The 27,922-nt window shown below is 42.2% G+C and overlaps 1 protein-coding gene across 4 annotated transcripts in view; it reads right to left on the bottom strand.

Annotated features, from left to right (window-relative positions):
• Positions 1-27,922, bottom strand: part of MFHAS1 (malignant fibrous histiocytoma amplified sequence 1) — a 109,149-nt gene that overhangs the window by 65,468 nt on the left and 15,759 nt on the right. Inside the window, exon 2 of one of the 4 annotated variants that reach the window (XM_018041954.1) lies at positions 16,787-17,178. The exons of the other annotated variants lie outside the window; for them this stretch is intronic. Within the exon in view, the coding sequence (XP_017897443.1) occupies positions 17,138-17,178 (41 nt within the window). The 3' untranslated portion in view covers positions 16,787-17,137. Of the gene's footprint in view, positions 1-16,786; positions 17,179-27,922 lie in introns of those variants that run through there. 4 annotated transcript variants of the gene reach the window in all.

Here is a 27,922-nt window from a genome sequence, read left to right as displayed (position 1 = left end):
AAACAACAAATGCTGGAGAGGGTGTAGAGAGAAGAGAACCCTCTTGAACTGTCGGTGGGAATGTAAATTGGTACAACCACTACCACTACGGAGAACAGTGTGGAGGTTCCTTAAAAAACCAAAACTAGAGGTACCATGTGACTCTGGAATCCCACTCCTGGGCATGTATCTAGAGAAGAACATGGCCCCAAAAGATACATGCACCCCAATGTTCATTGCAGCACTGTTTACAATGGCCAAGACACTGAAACAGCCTAAACGTCTGTTGACAGAGAAATAGATTAAAAAGATGTGGTACGTACATACAATGGATTATTACTCAGCCATTAAAAAGAATGAAATAACGCCATTTTCAGCAACATGGATGGACCTAGAGAGTGTCATACTGAGTCAGACAGAGAAGGAGAAATATCATATGACATCCCTTATATGTGGAATCTAAAAAGAAATGATACAAATGAACTTATTTATATAAGACAGAGACTCACAGGATCAGATAATGAACTCATGGTTGCCCAGTGGGGAATGAATAGTTAAGGACTTTGGGAAGGTCATGTACACACTGCTATATTTAAAAGGGATAACCAACAAAAACCTGTTATATAGCACATGGAACTCTGTTCAATGTTATATGTCAACCTGAATGGGAGGGGGGTTTGGGGAAGAATGGATACATGTATATGCATGACTGAATCCCTTTACTGTTCACCTGAAACTATCATATTGTTAATTGGCTATATCCCAATACAAAATGTTTTGGTGTAAAAAAATAAATTAAAAAAATAAATGAAAACTTAAAAAGAAATCAGCAAATAATAATAATAATAATAATGGGGGTTTACCATCCACTCGTGCTAATTTTTTTTCCAGGAGGCTCACTGGTAAAGAACCTGCCTGCAGGAGACATAAAAGGGGTTGATCCCTGTGTTAGGAAGATCCCCTATAGAAGGAAATGGCAATCTACTCCAGTATACTTGCCTGGAAAATCTCATGGACAGAGGATCCTGGCAGGCTACAGTCCATGGGGTCCCAAAGAGTCAGACATGACTGAGCACGCACACACAACAACACATGCTTATTTAGTTACATCCTGGATACACACCGATCCACACATACACACTCATGAAGCAACTCCATGAAGTTATCTCCCTCCAGCTCAACAGATGACAAGCTCCTGTCCCGCCTGACCCTCCCCCATCTTGTAAGAAGGAAAGGGAGTACTGGTGAGCTTTACCCAGAAGAATAGAAACGGCAGAAAGGGAGAAGGAGGCCAATACCTCTTAATCACAGTTCCATAAACCAGAAAAATATTTTATTAATTAATATGCACAATGTCCCCAAATGTCTGCTTGTTATTACCACAAAAACCTTAGGCTGGGAGGGCCTGGCTCAGAGAAGGCCAGAAGCACTAGCAAATCCATTAATTCAGGTCCTAACTGCCTATTTCTGTTATCAAGGCTATGCAGGTGTTGCAGAAGAAATGGTTCATCTTCGCAAATGCTATTTGTGAAGGAGGGTGATTATTCCTATTTGCAATTCCCATACTACAAGCCTTAATTGCCTTAGTTGTGGTCACATTATAGAATTATACTTATTTGGGTTTAAAAAATAGTTCTAAGTAAAGGACATTACATAGGATTGTTTGATTTAGCAAATAAAAATACAGGATGGCCAATTAAGTCTGAATATTCCATAGGGGCATATTTATACTAAAAATTATTTGTTGCATATCTAAAATTCAAATGTAACTATAACTATTCAAGTTTAACTATTTAAATTTAACCTACTTAGAATAAAATTTGGTTGTTATTTATCTGAAATTCAAATTTCCCTGAACATCCTACATTTTATCTGGTGATCCTGACATTGCAGTGCTGCTGCTGCTGCTGCTAAGTCGCTTCGGTCATGTCTGACTCTGCGACCCCATAGACGGCAGCCCACCAGGCTCCCCCGTCCCTGGGACTCTCCAGGCAAGAACACTGGAGTGGGTTGTCATTTCCTTCTCCAATGCAGGAAAGTGAAAAGTGAAAGTGAAGTCGCTCAGTCGTATCCGATTCTTAGTGACCCCATGGACTGCAGCCCACCAGGCTCCTCTGTCCATAGGATTTTCCAGGCAAGAGTACTGGAGTGGGGTGCCATTGCCTTCTCCATGACATTGCACTAGAGCTTGGAAAAACAAAGATGAATGAGACATGGCATCTGACCCCAAAAAGCTCAAAGTCTGATGAGAACCAAAGCAATACAGATTACTGTAGAGGATTAGGGGCACTTACCAAGTGCTTTGGGGCTTCCCAAGTGGCGCTAGTGGTAAAGAACCCGCCTGCCAATGCAGGTTCGATCCTTGGGACGGGCAAATCCCCTGAGGGAGAGCATGGCAACCCACTCCAGTATTCTTGCCTGGAAAATTCCAAGGAAAGAGGAGCCTGACTGGCTTCAGTCCATAGGGTTGCAAAGAGGAGACATGACTGAAGTGACTCAGCGTACACACACACACAGACCAAGCGCTTTCAGTAACACAGCAAAGGAGCCATTAAATCCTAATTCAGCACACAAATACCCTGATTTTCACAATGAAAGTGAATATTATGGAATTTTTAAAACTCTAGAATTCTGTATATCTTACAGATTTCTAATCCTGATACTTGAACTTGCTAAGTGTTCTACACATTGTTCCCTGACTGGCCATCACCCACCACTCCTCTTTCAGGAATAACATCCACAGGAACAAGTAAACTCCAAGCTAAGCTGAAGCTTCCAAAACTTGCAGGAGTGAAGAACTTCGCTCCCTGACCCAGAGCTCTGCTGCTAACCTCACAGGAACACATGAAAGTAGAGAGAACAGTGTGGCTTGCCCACAGTTGCTCATTAGGGTCATCTGGACGAGGAAACCAAAGGTCCCAAATCCACACCATCTCCAAGTGGAAACCCCAAAACATGAACAATCATGAAGATCATTCATTCCTCTTTCTGCTGTTAGTTACATCTGAAGCAAGTTACTGTCGAGCTAATCTGGAGAGAGTTAGAGGATACTGGCCATGAAACAGATTTGAAAAGACCAGAGAATATACTGAGTCATTTCTATCTCCAAATATGTTTCATTCTGAGCCTGGGGGCTCCCGCAGTCTGGGAATGTGTCTGTACAGAATATGGCGCAGAGAACAGTCTTCCCCTTTTCTGCTGAGAGCAGGGATTCCCCACATACTACTCATGAGAACAGCTCTGAAAGGATTTGGGGCCCATATTTGGAAAACCAGCTCTCCTTTTCTGTCTCAAGTTCTCTTAGTGCCAGCAGCCAAGGGAGCTGGGCAAGGCACAGAGTTGACTGGTCAGGCGGGGTCAGGCAAGGACAGTCCAGAGAGACCTGCTCAGCTCACGTCATTCTCAGAGGCACCCAGGAGGTGTGATCAGCGCCACCGGGCACAGAACCGGCTCTGGCCTAGAAGTCTCCTGCAGCTTCTCATGAAGAACTACTTCATTTCCCCCGGATTCCAAGATGACTGGAGAGAAAGCAAAAGGTGGGTAAGGAGAAAGAAGCTAAGAAATGGGTGATGTGTCCTGCTGGAATTGCCTGTGGGGTTCACTGGTGGGAAATCAAGGACATATATCACACCAAAGGCAATAATTCAAAGACTTAAAATTCGGTAATTAGCTTTGTAGCATTTTACTTACAAGGTCTCGTTTAGTCGCTAATTCGTGTCCAACTCTTTGTGACCCCATGGACTGGAGCCCACCAGAATCCTCTGTCCATAGGATTCTCCAGGCAAGAATACTGGACTGGGTTGCCATTTCCATCTTCAGGGGATTTTCCCAACCCAGGAATCAAACCCGAGTTTTCTGAACTGGTAGATGGATTTTTTTACCTCTGAGCCACCAGTGAAGCCCACAAGTCTCACAGTTCAATATTAAAAATATTAATATTTAAAAAATAGGCCTCTTATTCCAAGCCTATTCATCTTTGCATCTCCAGCACTGAAAAGTCATGGCATTTACCGCAAACCCTCTAATGTTGATGAGTCAACTGGATAGTATCCATGAAGCTTCAACCCTCTGAGCAGGTTCCCTACCACAGGCATTCGTTTGTTTATTACTGTTCTCAGGGAAGCTTGTAGCCACACAGTTCTGTTCATACACTTTCCTAATAGCCAACACAATTCTTTAGGTGCTAAAGAGAAATGAGCAGACCTCAAGTTCTCATCGTTCAAGGTCTGACATTAAAACTTACTCCAAATCAGACACGTTTATAAGTCAGAAGAACCCACTCCAATACTCGTGCCTGGGAAATCCCATGGACGGAGGAGCCTGGTAGGCTACAGTCCATGGAGTCGCCAAGAGTTGGACACGACTGAGCGACTTCACTTTCACTTTTCACTTTCATGCACTGGAGAAGGAAATGGCAACCCACTCCAGTATTCTTGCCTGGAGAATCCCAGGGACAGAGGAGCCTGGTGGGCTGGTGTCTATGGGGTCACACAGAGTCGGACACAACTGCTGCGACTTAACAGATAAGTCAGAAGAGAAAAACACTATTTTATACTACATCAAAAGAAGCCAACTTGCTTATAATTTTGTTTTGGAGGCAGTGCAGAAGGAAACACTTTAGAAAGCACTGCCAAATTCTTGGGGGAAAAAAAGAAAATTCCCAAAAAAGTAAAAAACAAATACAGCCCATTAAACAAAGAGGAAAAAAACAGCAACTGTATCAATTCAAAGCAATGGAAGCTGAAACAGAAAGTTCATGAAAGATCAATAAATAAATTCCAGATGTGCCCCCACTGTTGTAACTGGTAAACAGTCAACCCAACTTTTATTGGTTAACCAACCCAGGATAGGCTTGCTTTTAATTTAATATCCCTTTCAGGTCTCTGACTCCATAATGAGATACTGTCCAAACCAACATAGGCCAACTTTTTCTGCCTTAAAGTAAACACGTGACGTTTCTGGGCTTAAATACTTTCTTCTTCCTCTTATTCAGCCACAAATGGTCTAGTCACCTCAACCACATTTAGTAATACGCATAAGTAACGTATAATTAAAAACACATAATACATGTTTATATATACACACATAACTAGTGTATATATGTAAATATAGACAGTATGTATATAAAATTCAAAACAAAAGCAAGTACAGATAACTGTCAAGTGAGATGAATTAAAATGATGAAATTAATTCCAAGAATAATTTTAATTAAAAATGAGTTCAACATTAGTCAATCTTCTGTTTTGAGAACTCAAGAGATGAATGTGACTTTTAACTATCGGTGACTTATAAAAATGCGTAAAACCTAAGGCAAGTTTTCCTCCACAGTCAGGAAAGTTCCACCTGCTGATCTGCCCCACTGGCTGACGTATACACATTGCTATCCATAACCCACCAACACCAACTTGTGGTAAAACATTTTCTAATTGGATTGAGAAAAACCAAGACAATTCCAATACCTGAACTCTGTTGAACAAAATGCTCCAGTACAACGATCTGGGTCATTTCCCAACCTTTGAACCTGACAACCCTTGACCCAAGCTACAGCAATCATCATCTATCTAGCATCTGCACTCAATCCCCAGGAAGCGATGGGAGTGGTTAAAGAACCAGGAAGGGAAGGAAGGAAATGGTTTAGTAAGTGCCTACACTGTGCCGGGCATAATTAGGCACTTTTACACTGTTTAGTATCTTCTTTAGTCCTCACAATAGCTCTGTGAAACAGATTTAGCTTTTGCATATAGTGCATCAAACAGGCTCAGATGGTCCCCATGTCATCTAAATATATCAAAGTACTCTTTTTCACATCTTTTTTTTTTTATGCTTTGTTACATAAGAAAATTCTATTAAAATGGCCCATCCAGTTTTGGAGGCTAAGAAGGGTTTAATATTGAGTTATTTATCTTACTAGGACCTAAAACTACAGGCTGTGTTAAACTAAAACTAAAACTACAGGGTCAGCGCTACTTAACATGTTATATGATACTATGATTACAATTACATGAAAAATGCTCATGTCTTTCAGGGTGGATACATTCACTATCTTGATTGTGGTGTTAGTCTCATGGGAAAACACATAGGTAGAAACTTAAATTGTATACTTGAAATACGTGTGATTTATTGTATGTCAATTTCACTTCAATAAAATTGTAGAAAAGAAACCAAAGACATGCTCATGGATCTGACCCAAACAGGTATAATGAAAGTGAAAATATCCATAACTGATAAAATATCTTGAGTCAAAAAAGCCACATGATGCATGTAAGCAAGATTTTTCTGCCAGCATTTCTCAAAGTATATTCTATATAACATCAACTTTGGGGGATGTACACAAGTGTTTTATACACACATGCACACAGGTTCTGTGGTCACATAAATTGGAAGAATATGTGCTTAAAGTAGGCACACCACATTTCTTAACTCTAGAAATTCTCAGAGGCTTCCTCATATGCTAAGATACGTGGTGTTTTTCAAAAACAGCTCTATAATATACTGCTTTTCTGAAATTAATTTTACCAGAAAACCCTTTTTTTTCAGAGGATTTCCTTGGACTGATAATCTATAGAACATACTTTAGGAACCAGGGCTTTAATTCGGACTCCTGGGGTTTGTATTGGCTGGGCATTTAGGGATGAGCGAGTCCAGAGATCTCAGCACTTAGCCCAGAGAGTCACTGTAGCTCTGAACTCATGACCTGTCCCTCCCTTGTCAGCGAGGGTAAGGGGCAGAGCACACTACTCAGAGGCACCAAAGGGCAACGGAGGGTGTTAATAGAGACTGTAAGTGAAGCCAAGCTGCAGATGCGCTCCTGACCCTTCCTGTATCGGTGCCCCACAACATCTGCCATAACAAAGGACCACCAGCTGAGGGGCTTATGCCACAGAAATGTATTGTCCCAATTCTGGAAGCTAGAAGTCCACAATCAAGGTGTCAGCGGGGTTGCTTCCTTCTGATGGCTTCAAAGGAGAATCTGAATCAGGCCCCTCTCCTTGGTTTGAAGACGTCTGTGTTCTTCCCGTTTGCTTGTCTGTGTCCAAATTTCTCCTTTTCAAAATGAGGATGCCAGAGAGACTGAAATAGGCCCATCTAAGGAATTCATCCTAACTTGATCACCTCTGTCAAGGCTGTCTCCAAATAAGGTTACATTCTGAAGTAGCCGGACTTAAGACTTTGGGACAACTGAACACACAGCGTCCTCCAACAGAGCTCACGGCCAGAAATTTAAGAGATGTCCAGTTTTCAGGGTCACCCTACCTGTGGAAGTTGGACCTGGTCAATTGTTACTTAGCTTAATGTCCTTATGTATTCTCTAATTTACACCCTGATTTGGCAAGCTGTCTCTATTGTGTTATGTAAATAGACTATAAAATGTTCTCCTTCATCTGATATCTGCATATAGGTGGCTTCTCACTGTGGTCTCTATTAATGATTTACTGAGCCTAGTATATGTCAGACACAGTATTCACCATCCTCACTTGCCTTTGTGAAAGTGAAAGTATCAGTCACTTAGTCCTATCTAACTCTGTGACCCCACGAACTGTAGCCTGCCAGGCTCCTCTGTCCATGGAATTCTCCTGGCAAGAATACTGGAATGGGTGGCCATTCCCATCTCCAAAGGATCTTCCTGATCCAGGCATTGAACCTAGGTCTCCCACAATGCAGGGAGATTCTTTACCATCTGAGCCACCAGGGACAAGTAGGTGTTTTTCATATTTAAAGAGAGGGAGTAGGCAGGTGACTTTCTCAAGGTCACATAGTTAGCAAGGAGCAAAATGTTGGGATTGGAACACACATCTGACTCCAGAGTCCCGACCCTTCCTTTCCATGACGATCTGGGATGGCTGCATTTCCCTTGTACTCTGACTGAGGTTGAACTCACAGAAATAGCTTAGAGAGGGGAGAAAAAAAATCATGAGCTCTGTTTTAGACAGGAGATGCCTATTGAACATTCAAGTGGAGATATAACACAGGGAGCTAAATATGTTAGTCTGAAATTCAAAGGATGGTTAGAGCTGGAAGTATATATTTTGGACTTCTCTGTGGTCCAGCGGTTAAGAATCCACCTGCCAATGCAGGGGACACAGGTTGGATCCTTGGTCTGGGAAGATTCCACATGCCGCTGGGCAACTAAACCCGCATGTGCCCGCATGCTCTAGAGCCTGGGAGCTGCAACTACTCAAGCCCATGCACCCTGGAGCCTGTGCTGTGCAACAGGAGAAGCCACTACAATGAGAAGCCCTCGCAGAGCAGAGAGTAGCCTCTACTTTTCACAGCTAGAGAAAGCCTGTGATCAGCAACAAAGACCCAGCACAGCCAGAAATAAAGAAAAATGTATAAAAAAGAAAGTATATACTTTTCATTCATCCACATATGTGTGCTGTAGTTAGACCAATGTTGGATGACATCACTTAATGATGGAGAATAGGTATCAGCAAACTACAGCCGATTTTGTATAACCTGTGAGTAAAGAGTGGTTTTTACATTTCTGAAATGGTAAAAAAAAGAAATAATAATATTTTTGATGAAGTTAAAATAGAGTCCAGAAACAGTTTTTACTGGAATACACTGTATGTCACTCATTTATCTAGGGCTGTCTTTGTGCCACATCAAAGTTGAATAACTGAGTATATGGTCCACAAAACTTAAAAGATTTGTTATTTGGCCCTTTCCAGAAAAAGTCTGCCAATCCCTCCTAGAGAAGAGAGAGCAGAAGTCAGGACGGAGGGATCCTTGGTGGCCTGTGACCTTCACTCTGGGATAAGGAAGGACACCAAGCAAAGGGGACTGAGTGCAGCCCCCAGCGAAGGAAGAAGACACCTGGGCAAATAATGTCCTGAAAGCAGCGAAGCAGCAGGAAGCCTGGGGGAAGGCAGTGTCTCCAGAAGGATGGGGGTCAAGTGGGAGGGGGACTGAAAACTGTCCACTGACCATGTGCAAATCACTGGAGACCAAGGTAAGAGCAGCGCTGGGTCAATGGTGGGGACAAAGTCAGACTGAAAGAGATTCAAAGAAAGAACAGGAAGCAAGGAGATAACTATGGAGGGTGAATAACATTTTCAAGAAACTTTACTATAAACAGGGTAGAGACAGCAACCAGAGTGCGCCATAAGGTGAAAAACACATCTTGTTTAAGAAAGGAGATGCTACAGTCTGATGACTGGCTGACAGGACTGATCAAGTAGAGGGGAAACTGGTAAAGCAGGAGAGAGGGGAGTCACTCACTGCAGGATGAAGGGCTTCCGAGCGGATGAGAGTAGAAGATGACCTGTGAGTAAGTGGCCAGAGCAGAGATAGTTCATCTACCACAACAGGCAAGGTGGACTAAGCATATGGATGTGTATGTCAGTCAGCTGCTAAATGTAGCGGTGGGAAGATGAGAAAGTTCTCTTCCTATGCTTGCTTTTTCCTTAGTAAAAATAAAGACATTAGCTGACAGGGGGACACGGAAGGCTGCTGGACATTAAAGAAGAGATGATGTTAAGAAACTCACCCCAGAGAAGGAGAAAGGGAGCTGACTAGGGTGATGTGGAAAGACTATCTCAGTTCTCAGGGGACACTTGAGCGATGGAGTATCATACTTTTAAGGAAAACCACTCCATGTGGCGATTTTTTCTGCAGCTGCACTCAAATACATGAACACCAAACTGACTCTGCAGCATGGAAACCCGGCAAAGGGAACTGAGATGAATAGTCAGTAATGGACCATGCAGTTTAAATTGGGTGAGGAGGTGAGGAAGGACGTGAGTGGGGTTGGAAAACAATATAAAATTGGAAAGGACTGGAGGTCTCAGTGAGGTCAGAGAATTTTTAAGTAGATTATGTTAAATATGCCCTATGAATTTGGATCTTCAAATATCATATTTTTTTGAGAGTTAAAGCAGTCTTGTCTAGAGTTCAGGGGCTGGGTTTGATCCCTGGGTCGGGAAGATCCCTGGAGGAGGGCATGGGAACACACTCCAGTATTCTTGCCTAGAGAATCCCGTGGACAGAGGAGCCTGGCAGGCTGCGGTCCATCAGTTCAGTTCAGTCCAGTCACTCAGTTGTGTCTGACTCTTTGCGACCCCATGAACCATAGCATGCCAGGCCTCCCTGTCCATCACCAACTCCTGGAGTCACCCAAACCCATGTCCATTGAGTCGGTGATGCCATTCAACCATCTCATCCTCTGTCATCCCCTTCTCCTCCTGTCCTCAATCTTTCCCAGCATCAGGGTCTTTTCCAATGAGTCAGCTCTTCACATCAGATGGCCAAAGTATTGGAGTTTCAGCTTTAGCATCATTCCTTCCAAAGAACACCCAGAACTGATCTCCTTTAGAATGGACTGGTTGGATCTCCTTGCAGTCCAAGGGACTCTCAAGAGTCTTATCCAACACCACAGTTCAAAAGCATCAATTCTTTGGTGCTCAGCTTTCTTCACAGTCCAACTCTCACATCCATACATGACCACTGGAAAAACCATAGCCTTGACTAGATGTACCTTTGTTGACAAAGTAATGTCTCTGCTTTTCAATGTGCTGTCTAGGTTGGTCATATAGGGTTGCACAGAGTCAGACACCACTGAAGCGACTTAGCACACACATCTAGAGGTCAAGCTGGTATCTGACAGGAGTTTTCTTGAACAAAAACATAATCGATTAAGAAGCAGCCACCCCTAACCACCCATTAACTATTAGTTTCCTCCTGTCAAGGGAGAGGACTCGATGAAGTACAATATCATTTGATTCACATCTTCTCTGTGCAGCCATGAGTGAAAAGACATCTAAGGAGAGCAAAAGAGAGGAGGAAGCAGGCTTAGGGGATGCAAGGGAGAAGAAAAGGCATTCACGGGACAGGAAAAAGAATTGGGAAGAGAAAGGGAGTGAGATGGGGTTCAGGGAAAGAAGGCTGAGAGCTGAAGTTGACAGTAACTATAAAAACCACTTTTTAAAAAGAGTCAAGAAATTAATGAGTTTTACACATGGACGTGTCAGCACCAGGAAACATCCATGTCACGTACTGAGCAGTCGTCAGCACCAAGATTCCAAATTTACCAAACACTGGTGTCCTTTCTTCCTACACAGAGAAACTGCCATTTTAAAATATCACTTTTAAAACACTCTCCGACATAAATCACAGCAGGATCCTCTATGATCCACCTCCCAGAATACTGGAAATAAAAGCAAAAATAAACAAATGGGATCTAATTAAAATTAAAAGCTTCTGCACAACAAAGGAAAATATAAACAAAGTGAAAAGACAGCCTTCTGAATGGGAGAAAATAATAGCAAATGAAGCAACTGACAAACAACTAATCTCAAAAATATACAAGCAACTTACGCAGCTCAATTCCAGAAAAACGAACGACCTAATCAAAAAATGGGCCAAAGAACTAAATAGACATTTCTCCAAAGAAGACATGGCTAACAAACACATGAAAAGATGCTCACCATCACTCATTATTAGAGAAATGCAAATCAAAGCCACAATGAGGTACCACTTCACACCAGTCAGAATGTTTGTGATCCAAAAATCTGCAAGCAATAAATGCTGGAGAGGGTGTGGAGAAAAGGGAACCCTCCTACACTGTTGGTGGGAATACAAACTAGTACAGCCACTTTGGAGAACAGTGTGGAGATTCCTTAAAAAATTGCAAATAGAACTACCTTATGACCCAGCAATCCCACTGCTGGGCATACACACCAAGGAAACCAGAATTGAAAGAGACACATGTATCCCAATGTTCATCGCAGCACTGTTTATAATAGCCAGGACATGGAAACAACCTAGATGTCCATCAGCAGATGAATGGATAAGAAAGCTGTGGTACATATACACAATGGAGTATTACTCAGCCGTTAAAAAGAATACATTTGAATCAGTTCTGATGAGATGGATGAAACTGGAGCCGATTATACAGAGTGAAGTAAGCCAGAAAGAAAAACACCAATACAGTATACTAACACATATATATGGAATTTAGAAAGATGGCAATGACGACCCTGTATGCAAGACAGCAGCAAAAAAGACACAGATGTGTATAATGGACTTTTGGACTCAGAGGGAGAGGGAGAGGGTGGGATGATTTGGGAGAATGGCACTGTAACATGTATACTATCATGTAAGAAATGAATCGCCAGTCTATGTCCGATGCAGGATACAGCATGCTTGGGGCTGGTGCACGGCGATGACCCAGAGAGATGTTATGGGGAGGGAGGTGGGAGGGGGATTCATGTTTGGGAACGCATGTACACCCGTGGTGGATTCATGTCAATGTATGGCAAAACCAATACAGTATTGTAAAGTAAAATAAAGTAAAAAAAATAATAATAAATAAAAAAATAAAATATCACTTTTATTAAGGACAGTGTATTAAAGTCCTAGGGCTGCCATAAAAATACCATAAACTGGTGGGTTAAACAACAGAAAAGTATTTTCTCAATAGAAGTTCAAGAGCAAGGTGTTGGCAGCGTGGTTTCTGCTGAGAGTTGTGATAGGGAAGCTGTTCGATGCCTCTCCCCTGGGTTCTGCACTGTGCTGGCAAGCTTCGGCTCTTTGGCATTTCTTAGCTTATAGATAAGAGCACCCAGTCTCTGCCTTTCTCTTCACATGGTACTGTCTCCTGTGTGCATGTCTCTGAGTCTGTATTTCCCCTTTTTATAAAGACATCGAGTCATACTGAACTAGGGCCCACCCTAATGATCTCATTTTTCACTTATTTCTATAATGACTCTATCTCTGGGTAAGGCCACATTCTGAGGTACTGGAGTTAAGACTCCAAAATATCTTTTATGGTGGGGACACAATTCAACTCATAAGAGACAGGAGACTTGTCTTAGTTTTGTCTTTTAAATCAGAATACAAGTAACTTAGGGTGGATATCATTTTTCAAAGAACTCAGATTGTCTCAAAAGATGGATGGATTTTAAAGACAAAGTGCATACTTTACAACTGTGGTTGGAGTTGATATTAAATGTGGTACAAACCACAATTCTGTTAAACTTCATGTCAGTGTATGATTTCATTAGAAAGATTCTCAAAGCAGAGGGCATGGTTTGGGAATTACTCTCCTGGAGTTTAGCTTTTCCGATGTGCAGGACTATCTAAGTGTTTCCTAAGAAAGGGGTGAAGGGAGAAGGAAAAAAAAAATCGCATGTTGCCCTCCCCGCCATGGACACAAGGAGAAAAGTGATTCCTGATATATGCATGTTTTTAATCATAAGCTAAAGATTTTCCTAATTTAGGAGTGATATGACAAATAAATTGAGCATAATTTGTACCCCACAACCTTTTTCAAGAACAAGTCTTTGTGAAGGAGGAAGAAAGAGTATGAGTATAAAGGGTCAGCAGGAGGGTGTTTTGGGAGGAATAGGATTTTTCTGTTCCCTGATTGTGGTGGTGACTACATCAGTCCATACATGAGTTGAAGTTCATAGAACTGTACACTGAAAAAAGTCAATTTTACTATATGGTAATTTTTAAAAGAATATTGGCACTTGGTGTCTATTTTTCAACAATCTTAGGTGATTTCAGTATTAATTCCATTTTTTTTCAAATAAGAAAAGTGGCAACTCAAAATGAGATAACATGCTCAGGATTACATACCTTAAGTGGAGGATCTCAGGTTGACCCACTTTTGGCTGGCTCCAAAACATACTCTCTTCCACTGTCCAAAAAAGGCACCAAAAAAACTACTGCACTACTTAATGTGAGTATGTCTGTTCCCTCTCAGAACTGCAAAGCCTTGATCAAGAATAAAAGCTACTGTCAGAGGGAACACACACACAGACATGAGATTCCATGAGATTCCACACAGACAGATTCCATTCTGTCTGAGAGCACAGAACAAAACATGGAAATCCATCCCACTTACATAGCACAGAGGACCAAAAACAACAGTCAACTGTGTCAACCACCAACTGTAGTCAACATGTGTCAACTGTCAAGCATCTCATCTCTGCTAGTATAGCTCTACTCTACATAAAAATAACAGCCATGTGCCTTCTCAGTTCCTCCCCAACCCCTTATTTAGGAAAAGAGAAGGAAGAAATTCACCAGAGCTGGGAAACATAAAACATGCATTCTATCATTTTCCATTTTGCACAGATGGGACTCCCGTTTAGACACTTAAGGAAACAGGGCATTGAGCTGACCAACCTGGACACACTGCTGTACTGAATTCTAGGATATGTCTTTAGAAATTTCCCAAGACTCTTCATTTGATGGCCCCTGTCACTCACCACCCCAGCAAACAACGAAATCTAGGATAAAGTGACAGCCACTTTCCCCACATTTTCTGCACAACAAACAAAAGGCCACAAAGACACCCAGAAGCCCGCCTCCTTAAGCAGTGATCACTCATTTATGACCAATGGCTCAATACTGTCCCCTAATAACCAAAGGAAGAGTCAGTGCGAGGTCATCTACTAAGTAACAGCAAACTATACGGACTTCTCTTGAAAAAGGTTAAGAGATGCTCATTCTTGGGAGACTCTAATTTTATGCAAATTGCTGGTCTTGTTTTCATTTTTTTCTTCAGGTTCACATGCACACATATTTATATATACACATCCACAACCACTTGCTTCTTCAACAGGAAAATCCAATTACCTTCTTATAGTTACCACAACAGAGACAACCATGACCAAGAGTTGTGTTTCACCGCCGTGATTTATAGCAAAGTCTGTACATGTCTTTTAATTTCATCCCCCAAATTCTGCCAGGCAAGGGCAACAAATTGATCTGTATATCCATCCACTGTAATTCCAAGTAGAATGCCCCGAAAGTGGTAGAGACACAAGAAACATCTACTGAGCTGAAAAAGTGAGGGAAAATAAAATGTGCTAACTTAAAACAAAAATGTAGGCTTTTTGGCTTACAAAACCCTTTATGCTTGACCACTGCCACATAATCTTGAGTTATAACAGCTGCCAAAAGTCTAATAAGTTAGAAAGCAAATTTTTTTCTTAAACTACAGGAAATTGCCACTTCTGCAGATCAAAAATTACTGGATATCAGCGATTTTCACATAGTTCAACCTAACAGAATACAACCAATCACCCCAAGGTGGGAAATCTGGATCTATCCTCATAACGCGCTTTACTTATCAAAATATTAATATACAAAGGGTAGGATCACAAGACACATACCACATTAATTCATATCTTTTGTAAGTATTTTCTCTTGAACTATAAATTGCCTCTTAATTTTCTTAACAGAGCTTTTGAAGACCAAACATTTTTCATTTTAAGTCCTATACTGTATGACAAAATTTTTTATATAGTTTCTATGCTTTAAAAAATATATTTGCCTATTCAAAGGGTACAGAGTTTCTCCTGTGCTTCCTTTGTGAGATTTTATACTCTTAGCTCTTACATTTAGATCTATGACTCATTTCAAGTTGCTTTGAGCATATGGTACAAGGTACAGGTTGAGGTTCATTTTTATAAATACAGATATCTAACTGTTCCAACACTATTTGCTGAAAAATAGTATCCCTCCCTCATTGAATTACTCTTGCACCTTTGTAAAAAATCAATTAACCCATTTTATATATATATAAAACATATATACATACATCCAGTCTGCTCTACTGACCGATTTATCTATCCTTATATTAATACCACACTGTCCTGATTATTGTAGCTTCAAAAAAGTCTTGAAATCAGGTAGTATAAATCCCTCAACATAGAATATGTGTGTGTGTGTGCATGCTCATTCAGTCATGTCTGACTCTTTGAGACCCCCATTGACTGTAGCCCACCAGGCTTCTCTGTCCATGGAATTTTCCAGACAAAAACTGGAACAGGTTGCTGCTTCCTACTTCAGGGGATCTTCCTGAACCAGGGATGGGATCAAACTTACATCTATAGTGGTTCCTGTGTTGCAGGCAGATTCTTTCCCCCTGAGCCACCTAGGAAGCCTTCAAATTAAAATATCTATTTTTAAATAGTTTAATAACTGATTGATTCTGCAGGGAACAATTCGCCCCCAATGGACACAACATAAGTCCCCTCCAACTGATGCTGTTGCTCACATCTCCCCATTCTTTCCACACATACCATAAGCTTCAAAGACATTCATCTGCTTCCTGCTTAGATACAGCACAAAGAATTCCTACTCACTTGACCTTACCAACAACTGGCTCTCACCTAGGTTGCTACCACTCATGCTCTTGTGCCACCAGCCATGATCCCCTAGACTCTTGGTCTCTACTCCTTAAATTTCTCCAGACCACATTACCAAAAGGTTGCTAACTTCTGTGTTGACCATATGACTCCTAACCACTTTGGGTGGCCCCAGAGAATGATGTCCTTGGGGTGCTGTGAGACCTGGTTCATTCTGAGTTTGGATGTTACCCCTAACCAACTATAACCACAAATGAATAATTGAATGAACAGATATTTCCACCTGCAAGCCAACTAAGCCTGTTGCCAAGGACCAAGAGAGCTGTTCAGGGCATGACAACAGGGGCACTGCTCATGCTGCCTGCAGTGGGATTGTGAAAGAATATGGCCCTGCCCTGATTCTGTCTCCTCCCTCTCCCACCCAGACTCATATGCAGAGACATAACATCTTCATATTAAATATTACAGAGTAAAAATATGTTCAACGTTCGTTGGCCCAAATTCATATCCTAAATATTTTTATGTTGACTTAGGCGTGTTTCAGACGTGCCCAAATGCAGAAGACCTCAAATAACTCGGTGAAAGCTCTTTTTACATTTCTTTCCCCTAAAATGTTCAAACATATTTATGTTGTCTTATAGAACTATAATCAGCATAAAGTTATCTAGTCCCTTCCTGTAATGTGTACAACTATCTACCCAATACTTTTGAAATTTATCATGAATTTTCCCAGTTGCATCCCAAGATAAAACTCACCTATAGGCTCTAGGGTCTGTTAAAAGCAATAATAAAATAAAATGAAGAAGGGAGGGAGAGAAGGAGGGAAGAAAAACAGGAACTGAGATGAAATATCCTAAAGTTATTAACATAGCTCTGAATTTTTCTCATCTTAGAGATACTTGAGATTTCTTTTGGCTTTATGTATGAATTAAGATCCCCTAGAGAAGGAAATGGCTACCAATTCCAGTGTTCTTGCTTGGAGAATCCCAGGGACGGCAGAGCCTGGTGGGCTGCTGTTTATGGGGTCGCGCAGAGTCAGACACGAATGAAGTGACTTAGCGGCAGCAGTTTCCAAACAAATCAATTAAGAGTCTACCTAGGTTTAAAAAAAAGTTTCAAAAAATGAGAGGTTTAGAAACTGTTTCTTGGCTCTTCTTGAAGAAACTAAACTCAAAAGGCAAAACTGAAACCTCCTGGGACTTCCCTGGTGGTAAAATATGTAAGAATCTACCTGCCAATGCAGGGGACATGGGGTCAAACCCTGGTCTGGGAAGATTCCACAGGCCGAGGGGCAACTAAGCCTGTGTGTCACAACTACCGAGCCTGTGCTCTAGAGCTCGGGAGCCAAGACTACTGAGCCTGCGTGCTGCAACTGCTGAAGCCTGTGCACCTAGAACCTGTGCTCTGTTACAAGAGAAGCTGCCACAGTGAGAAGCTTGTGCACCACAAAGAGGAGCAGACCCTGCTGACTGCAACTGGAAAAAGCCTGCATGCAGCAAGGAAGACCTAGTGCAACCAAAAATAAATAGAAAAATGGAAAACTCCTGGATACAATGATTACAAATATGCAGGGAGACAAACAGGTAGAAGCTGGTGAAGGCACGGATTACTAGTTACCTTAACTCAGAAGGACTGCTAGCCCAACCAGGGCCATGGCCCAGGAAAGCCCTGCAGGGGAGAATCATGCCAAAAAGGAACAAATGACACCTGATATCAATTACTCTCTGGACGCCTTTTCTTCATTTTAGAAAATGTCTGTTGAGGACAATTTAAAATCACTCAAATCTTAGGCTGTTCCAAGTGAGTTAACTGCGACTTCTCTGAAACTCCTAGCAACTACATGTTATACAAATTGAGTCTGGGATAAGGCAAAATGGAAAAGAATAGAAAAAAAAAATGTGTATATGTATATATACACATACATATGTAACTGAGTCACTTTTTTGTACACCAGAAACTAACACAAGATTGTAAACCAACTCTGTATTAATTTTAAAAACTGAGTCACACTATTAAACCATACTTCCCTGAGTGGCTCAGACTGCAAGGGGTCTGCTTCAATGCCAGAGACCTGGGTCAGGAAGATCCCCAGGAGAAGGAAATGGCAACCCACTCCAGTATTCTTGCCTGGAGAATCCCCATGGACACAGGAGCCTAGCAGGCTACAATCCATGGGGTCGCAAAGAATCAGACACCATTGAGTGAGAAGACTTTCACTTTCATTACACCATACAGCCCTTTAGTCAACTACTTTTTGTTCCCCAAATTGACATTCAGTACCTTAGAAACTTGGAAGAAAAGCTATGACAAACCTAGACAGCATATTAAAAAGCAGACATCACATTGCCAATAAAGGTCTATATACTCAAAGCTATGGTTTTTCCAGTAGGTATGCATGGATGTGAGAGTTAGACCATAAAGAAAGCTAAGCGCCAAAGAATTGAGGCTTTCAAATTGTAGTGCTGGAGAAGGCTCTTGAGTGTCTGCTGGACGACAGGAGATCAAACCAGTCAATCCAAAAGGAAATCATCCCTGAATATTCATTAGAAGGATTGATGCTGAAGCTCCAATACTTTGGCCACCTGATCTGAAGAGCCAACATATTGGAAAAGACCCTGATGCTGGGAAAGACTGAGGGCCTGAGGAGAAGGGGGCGACAGAGGATGAGATGGTTGGATGGCATCACCAACTCAATGGACATGAGTTTGAGCAAGCTCCATGAGATAGTGAAGGACTGAGAAACTTGGTGTGCTGCGGTTCATGGAGTGGAAAAGAGTCAGATACAACAGCCACTGAACAATGAACAATCTTAGAAAAACTAAATTTTCACAGTCTAAAAAGGACATAAAGGTCAGAAACCTGGTTATTATAGGAGCGTTGTGTGCTCTTAGTTTACTGGGGAAGTCAGGATAAGGAGGGACCACTCCCATGGCAGAGCTGGCATGCTCCATGCCTCCCCTGACCTTTCTCCCTCTGCACAGGAAGTACCAATCATGCCAGCTTCAAAAGGAGGAGGTAAGGATGATGCTCCAATGCTGGGTCTCCCAGGACTTGGCTGGGCAACTTGAGGAGAGCTTTACTCCCTGCTGAAGTGGTTTTATTATGCTCTTTTTCAAAGCAGGAAGATAGAGATTCAGGGCACCTGGCACTTTCCTACCTGATCATTGTTTTTTAGAAGATAAAACTCAGGCATTTAAGTGGGGATTTAGAAGACGGTTCTGTGGTTATCTAGTAAAGACCACTCTTAGAGCTGGGAAAAAGGAAAAGTGATCCTAAATGACCACAGGTTGATCTACTCTTTCTCTAGTCTCTGACTTAGTGTCACAGGGAATGCTTCATTTATTTTTTGAGGAAGACAGAACTGTCTGAATGTGATGGAAAATGTTCATTATGTAACTTGGATCTCTCCGATCTTCTGAACCACCCAAATAAGCAATTACCTTGAGGAATCCCCAAATAAAACCACACTATGAATTCATGAATCAAGAGAGTGCAGCTAATTTGCATAATGAGGCTTTAGAGGAGGAGATATATATCTGATACAATTCAAAAAGTATAATCCCATCATTTACTGAGCAAAAACAGAAGGAGAGCAAGTGAAATGGCTTTGTATGATCTACTTTTAGCATACAGTTCAGCTACACAAATATAGTCACAATATTTCCTATACTAAGACATATCAGTATAATAGAGAAAAGAAAACAGGACTCAGATGGAAGGAAACCAGACAATAAAGCAGATGGATTGAGCTCAAGTCCACACTAGCGTAGAATGCAATTAAACAAAGGCTAATTAAACAAAGAATATGGTTTTATTAAAATCACAATGGTTAATAGCCTAGGTAGACCCACTAAATTCTTCACCGTAAAAACTGTCCCAGGTTTACAGCCCAAATTAAAAATGTAATCTCACACTACCAGAAGTATGCCTTTAAACTGTTTCTAAGATAGCATAGAAAATAAATGTCCCAAAAATAGCATCAAAATAAAATGAGGTACATTAGGTTCCTTATATGCATTGCACACAAAAAATTTTTAAGTAATCAATGTCTCTACTTTTTAATTATTATTTCAACCCCAGGATTTGAAAAGCAAAGCCAAGTACTAATACAAGAGAATGGGCTAATGATAATTCAAAAATTATGGATTACTGCATTATTTTAGCTAACAGGTTAAAAGCCCAAGGATTTAATTGACGATCCTTGAGAAGAAAAAAAAAAGGAGGGGGCTTCTTTGTGGCTCAGATGGTAAAGGATCTGCCTGCAATGCAAGAGACTCGGGTTTGATCCCTGGGTCAGGAAGATCCCATGGAGAAGGAAATGGCAACCAACTCCAATATTTTTGCCTGGAGAATTCCATGGACAGAGGAGCCTGGTAGGCTATGGTCCATGGGGTCTCACAGAGTTGGACGTGACTGAGCAACTATCACTTTCACTAGAAGAAAAAAAGACCATCTGATTTTCTTTGTTCACAACGTGCCTTTCCTACCACCTGTAAGTGGAACTCTAGTTTCCCCATGACCTGCTCTGTTGGCTGAGTCTCTCCACTGAATCCTCAGAACACTGGGTCTAGGCTCATTTTACAATGCATCACAGTGGTGCCCAAGCCTCATCTCCTTTCTGGACCAAGGTCCTGGAGGACAGTCTCTGAGGGTGATTCCTGCTGGATGTCCCCTGGTGCCCAGCCCTTGCTGGGAAGCCCAAGTGACCTCCTGCTGAATGAATGCATGATTAAGTGAATGCGTATCATGACAAATGTCTACCTGGCAGGCACTATCCCATTTCTATACACTGGGTGAGCACGGTGTTGTTTCTTTTGGTTAACAATATAGACAAACTGAATTAAGTGATGTTTCCTGCAAAGATTTTTTTTTAATTTCAGTTCAGTCGCTCAGTCGTGCCTGACTCTTTGCAACCCCATGAATCGCAGCACGCCAGGCCTCCCTGTCCATCACCATCTCCCGGAGTTCACTCAGACTCACGTCCATCGAGTCAGTGATGCCATCTAGCCATCTTATCCTCTGTCATCCCCTTCTCCTCCTGCCCCCAATCCCTCCCAGCATCAGAGTCTTTCCCAATGAGTCAACTCTTCACATGAGGTGGCCAAAGTACTGGGGTTTCAGCTTCAGCATCATTCCCTCAAAACTCCCAGGGCTGATCTCCTTGCAGTCCAAGGGACTCTCAAGAGTCTTCTCCAACACCACAGTTCAAAAGCATCAATTCTTTGGTGCTTAGATTTCTTCACAGTCCAACTCTCACATCCATACATGACCACTGGAAAAACCATAGCCTTGACTAGATGGACCTTTGTTGACAAAGTAATGTCTCTGCTTTTGCATATGCTATCTAGGTTGGTCATAACTTTTCTTCCAAGGAGTAAGCGTCTTTTAATTTCATGGCTGCAGTCACCATCTGCAGTGATTTTGGAGCCCAAAAAAATAAAGTCTGACACTGTTTCCACATCTATTTCCCATGAAGTGATGGGACCAGATGCCATGATCTTAGTTTTCTGAATATTGAGCTTTAAGCCAACTTTTTCACTCTCCACTTTCACTTTCATCAAGAGGCTTTTTAGTTCCTCTTCACTTTCTGCCTTAAGGGTGGTGTCATCTGCATATCTGAGGTTATTGATATTTCTCCCAGCAATCTTGATTCTGGCTTTTTAAATTTAGTATGAGCTAAAACTGTGATGAACCACTGAGACCAGAGTAGCCTCAAAATTATGCAACTGACTATTCTGTGGAGTTCTGATGAATCCGTGGGAGCCAACCCTTGGTAGAGGTGCACTTCCACAGGCAGCCACAGACCTTGGCGCCTCATCTGCTGCGTGCTCAGTCGTGTCTGACTCTGTGACCCCACGGACTGCAGCCCACCAGGCTCCTCTGTCCATGGGATTTTCCAGGCAAGAACACTGGAGTAGGTTGCCATTTCCTTCTCCAGGGCATTTTCCCTACCCAGGGATCGAACCTGTGTCTCCTGCACTGGCAGGCCGATTCCTTACCACTGAGCCACCAGGGAAGCCCCAGTCTGGATCCACTGTCAATTATTTAGACATTTGCCTCCTGTCATCCCACCAATGACCATCTTAAGGGCTGATAGTACGGCTCACCTAACCATGGTGAAATACATGGGTAGACCCTTTCTAATTGATTCTAGATGAGCCAGGCCTGACACCTGGGTCTGGGAGACTCCACTCTCATAAAGTAGATAGTATGTTCACTATAGAAAGAAGTTATGAGTGACTAAAACGGCTAATGTGACCACAAGCTTCCACTTACAGTCATCATTCCTCCACGTATGAAATGTAAACAGTACCTCTGATAGCTTACTCAGATCCTAGAAGAATCTTTGCCAGAGGAGGGGAGGAGAGGGGGAAAGAGTACAAATGAATTCCCTGCTGTGTTCCATGTTTTTTTAATCCTCTCTGATTGCACTGAGAGTCTAGAGAAAATTAACTGGGAGAAAAGATTATGAGCATGTTAATAATTTATTCCAGTTTATTCTGTTTAATTATTATTAGGTTGAAAAGTAGTTAAGGCCTAACCCACTTCTACACAGAGCATAAAGATCTTCGTGGGGCTCGTTGCCTTGAAGAACTGAAAGAAGCTGCAGCTCAGAGGAAGGAGGAGCAGGGAGAGAATTGCTTTAGAGACACAGAGACCAACAAGGAGTGTGCCAGCCCCCTGCTGGGTCATTAGCCTGACCCACAGCTGTTAACTCCACAGGGGGTCCTCTGCCACTGTCCCCAAATCCCACCCTACTGTGGACCAATTTGATAATGAAGAAACAAAGCTCCAACAAAAGCAACTAACAGAATAGGATGGCCAAAAAAAAAAAAAATCATCCTTCAGCAAACAGATCTCTTCAATGGATTTGCTTTGACCCCTTCTTTTACAAGCAACCCCACTGAAAATACGCTAGAACAAAGAAGATTCGTTATGCACAGCCATAAAGATCTCCAGGGCACGCCACATCCATAATTCATGACGCAAACCCAGCGCCATCAGCATCATTTATCCTTTCAATATTTTAAAGTGGTGAAAGGTTGCTGGATATTTATAAAGTCGCTGTTTCTTACAGGATTCTTCCAAATTGAGGAACAAACGGGGAACTTTATTCTTCTGCAAATGACATTACTTACAAACCTAAGACTATAAATCTTCTAGAATTCACTTGGTATCCATCACAGGAGGGTGACTAGACAGCCCTCACAAACCAATTAAGCCAGCAGGCAGCGTACACATATCAGTTCTGTTGAAATTAATCGTCTCAAATAGCTTCTGCTTTCTCTTTTAAAAATGAACGCCCCAGTTTTCTTCTCATTACAGTTAAAATCCACCCCACCCAATACAACCAGATGAAAGAGACATGCTTTCCTCCTCATAGACTGTAAAAGTGAGGCCCAGAGAGCTACTTAGCTTGTTCAAGATCTCCCAGCCAAGCAGAGAAGCGCTCATTAACGTCCTGGCCTGTTCCCTTCATTCCCAGAGACCTGCCTGAGAGCCTGTATCACATAACACAGAGTCTGAATGACCTCAAGAGTGATCCCGACTCTATTCCCACTCCATTCAAGTCCATCATCCATGCCGCTGCCCTGAGTGGTCTCACAAAATCTAAATTGACACTTCACCCATTTGACCCTTCAATAGGTCCTTCTCATCCTCAGGGGGGAAAAAATCATCAAATCAAATCAAGATATTTCAGCTTTCTATCAAGCTGCCAAGAATTCTGCAAAGAACTTCAGCTAATCAGGTAGACAGGCTAAAAAATATTGACATGGCAAGTACACTGGTAAGCAGAAGAGCTGACTCCTCTTCCCCATTCTGACTCCACCGCACTTCAACGGACCTGGTGGTTTGCAGAAAGTCCCCGAGCATCACCTCCGCTCAGCTAGAGACCTGCTCCCATCCATCCAACCCTACCCACAAGACCCCTCCCATCCTCAAGCCCCCCCTGGCCCCTGGAGATCTCTTTATCCCAGCATTTACTGCAGCACTGCAACTTTCCTAGACCACTGCTGCTTCTTCACCCCGGGCTCCCCATCACCTGCCTTGTCGTTATGGCAGAGTCCCAGTCAGTGCATAGAGTCTGACACTGCAGAGCTAGACACACATCTTTCACATACATTATTTCATTTCTCATTCAACCAACCGCCTGTTTTTGGCAGGTGGGCCTTGCCACGTACTAGGTGCACTTGGCCACATTCTTCAGCACCCCCCCCCCAACCCCTGTGCCTCGGTGACCCTCCCTGTAAACAGGAATCACTAGTTAACATTTACTGAGTGTTCACTACATGGTAGAAACTACCCTGGACCCTTGGCGTGCATGAGGTCATTTAATCCACAACATCTGAGGCGGCTGAGCAAATGCTTAGGAAGTGTCAGAATTATTTTTCTTCATTCACAGATGAAGAAACTGAGGTTCAGGGTGGCTTCCCCGAGGTACGGGCTTCTTTCCTTCCTAATCCACTGGCTTTAAAAGGTAAAAGACACAGGCCTCTTTTTTCTCTGATGCTGATATAGCTTAATACAAGGAAGCTGCATGGCAATATGCATATCTAGCTGTGGCTAAAGGGACATTTTTCCAATGTCACCCTCCAGCAGAAGCTATGTAGACCCCTTGGGATAAAGATCTGTCCCGTTAGAGAAATGAGCTAAGTCGGTGGAGGAGGAAGCAGAAAGATATTTGAAGTAGCACACACCCAGATTCCGAGCATTAGCAAATCATCAGCACGATGTGAGTGCCTGCACCCTTAGAAGGCGAGAGAGCATGTTTGCCGCATGGATGTGAACAAAGCTACCGACACGCCACCAGATTCTTGAAAAGCAAATATTTGTCTACAGCCAGAGAACCAGGATCCTTTTCTAACAAAGAACAATGTACACCATTCTAATTCCAGACTCTTCCTCCTGCTTTACAGTGGGCTCTGATTTCAATGGAGACTTCCCCCCATGAATAAATGTGTCTTGAGTCCCAGATGGCACAATGAATCAGAAGATTTATGGACCGTAAAAAGGGATGACCCAAGTGGTCCAACCTTCATGGAACACCTGGGGCTGTGTATGCAGCAGCTTTTCAGTTCCTGGAAACTGTCACCTGTCTTGCAGGCTCCACAAGAGAATTTAACAGCCCTGGTAATCGACAAGATGCGGCCATCCCTGCTATTTGGACAAGCTTTTAACGCTGTGCCCCATCGCACAGATAAAGCTCAGATGCTTCAACAGTTTTTAAGTAGCAGGTGAGAGGCGAACACAGACTTGATAAGCTCTGTGGGGCTACCAGAACACCTGACCCCAAAGCCAAGTTCTTGAAATGACCAAACAGAACACTAGGGAATTCTCCTCCTCCCTACACCAAGAGAATAAAGATGGAAACAAGGCACCAGCCAGGGAGGATGCACATTACAGTAACCAGAGGGCCAGCACATGTGTTTTTCCTGAGAAGGAGAAAAGGCATACATAGAGGCAGAGGCTTAATAAAAGAAATGAATTTGAAAGAACACCTGCCCCAAGCTAAAGCAGCACACGACCAGGGCTGTGCCAGTCACTAGCCATCTGAGGGTGAGTGGTGTCAGCAGAGGGGACACATGCATCCTCCTATGGGGGCCTGGCATATCATTTTCTGTTTCTGTAACCTGGACACAAAATGGCCCAGCTCTCAGCAGACCAGTGAGCTGTTTGGGGGCATCACAGTGTTCTAGAAAATTTCATATCTCGCTTTTTAGCTCTTCCCCAAGTGATTCATAAACTTCAGTCCATGGGGTTGCAAAGTGTTGAACACGACTGAGCGACTGAACAAGTGATTCATAATCAAAGCCCCCTAAATCAAAGACACCCCAGCTATACCATGTCGATGTGCAGCTAAGGTGAGCCAAGGTCATCCCAGTGAATACATACACTTCAATAAGAAAATGTGTCTTCCTTTTCCCCACCATGATGTCTGCACTGATTTAGACATTTCCTGTAAGAGGGAGGATTTTTAAGACTGAACACTTCAATGAACCCTGTGTACAATCTCTTTTCCCCAAGAACCTGACTGGTGATGATTTTGTTTGCTTTAAGCAAAATGTACAACTAAGTAGCTTTTAAACACATAAGCCACTCTACCAGAATTTAACTGTTTACTGTTTTTCCACATCAAACACATTTTAGTGGGCTGGGTTAGACCCATTCTTTATTCATGACATACACAAACAGTTTGGATGATCTCTTAAATTTTGGACCCCTACTAGTCCCAGGATAAAATATCCAGGCACATCTCTGAATAACACACCAAGCTGAGGGCAAGAAAACACAATAGTATGGAACTCTGGGGCTAGTTACAGGGCACAAATGAAAACTGCTCTGCTGGCCTAGGTGCACTGGCCTTTAGATGGTAGTTGGGGTAGAAAAGTAGAAGCAATGTTTTGAGTCAATGAGATATGGTTTATTATTCATTATTTTTCATTAACATCCCCCATCGATGCAGCACTCTTCTTGCTGCCACTGTCTTATTTTGATCAGTGGTATATTTATCTGTAGACATGCAAGATTTGTAATTATTGCGATGTCTAAACATTACATCACGTTATAATGGATGAATTAAGCTGGTAAATGCATAATTACATTGCAAACAATGGTATTCCAATAGGCATCACAGAAGCCAATTAAAAAGATTACCCTCATTTTAAATCACAGAGTTAAGTTTTTATAATTCCCCAGCCCCCAAGTCCCACCATGTGACTGAGAGATTTGTCTTTTTCTAATTGCATCTCGACAGTGTCCTGAGCACAAAGAGGGGTCACCAACCCTGAAGGAAATAAAATTGAGCATTTCCCAAAATTCTGGAAAGGAAGAACTTAGTTTAAAAACTATAAAATAATCTGAAAAGAATCAAATGTCTGTCAATATAGGACTAACAGTACATCCATTGGTAGAATGTTATGTATACATATACACACAAACACACATAAGCACAATAGGTTTGTAATTGCCCATATGGAAACATGTCCAAAATATATTTTAAGTGACCAAAAGCAAAGTGCAGAACAGTGAATACAGTATGATCTCTTTCAGGTTAAAATATATGCAAATACATGTTTTATCTTCCTTGAAAGCAGTAACTAAAAACAGCTTAAAGAAAAGAAAGGGGGCTGAGAGGGGCTTTTGCTTTTGAATATGCCATCCATCTGCAGGTATTACTTTTTTATTGGAAGTAGAGGTTATATAAGAGAATTATGATTCACTGTGTGGTCCCTCCTATTAATTCTCTGTATTTAGAAAAATAATAATGGTATTTCATTTAATCACAAAAGTGAAAGTGAAGTCGCTCAGTCGTGTCCGGCTCTTTGCGAACCCATGGTCTGTAGCCCACCAGGCTCCTCCATCCATGGAATTTTCCAGGCAGGAATAATGGAGTGGGTTGCCATTTCCTTCTCCAGGGGATCTTCCTGACCCAGGGATCGAACTGGGGTCTCCCACATTGCAGGCAGACGCTTTACCATCTGAGCCACCAGGGAAGCACTTAATCACAAAGGAAGTCATCAATTCATTGTATTAAATGAAATTTTTTAAAGATCAAAAAGGCAAACAAGCCAGAAAACAACACCTTAAGTACAATGGGGTTTAGGGCAGGCCACCCCAAAATACCCCAGAGTGACATATAATTTTGAATTAAAGTTACTTAAGAGACAGCCAATGCAAGGACACTCTGACCCTCCTTTGTCCTTCCTGAAAGTAGGTTACACATCTCCCAGGTGAAAGGTGCCCACCTGTACCAGGAGGTAAAGAGACATTCTTATCACCGGAGATAGGGAACTCGGGGTAAAGAAGGTATATAAACGAACTCTACTTAGTTTCATCAT

This window comes from Capra hircus, chromosome 27 (genome assembly GCF_001704415.2).
Source record: "Capra hircus breed San Clemente chromosome 27, ASM170441v1, whole genome shotgun sequence".
NCBI lineage: Eukaryota > Metazoa > Chordata > Mammalia > Artiodactyla > Bovidae > Capra > Capra hircus.
The sequence above is the reverse complement of the archived record's forward strand: the minus strand, read 5'-3'. Positions and strand labels throughout refer to the sequence as shown.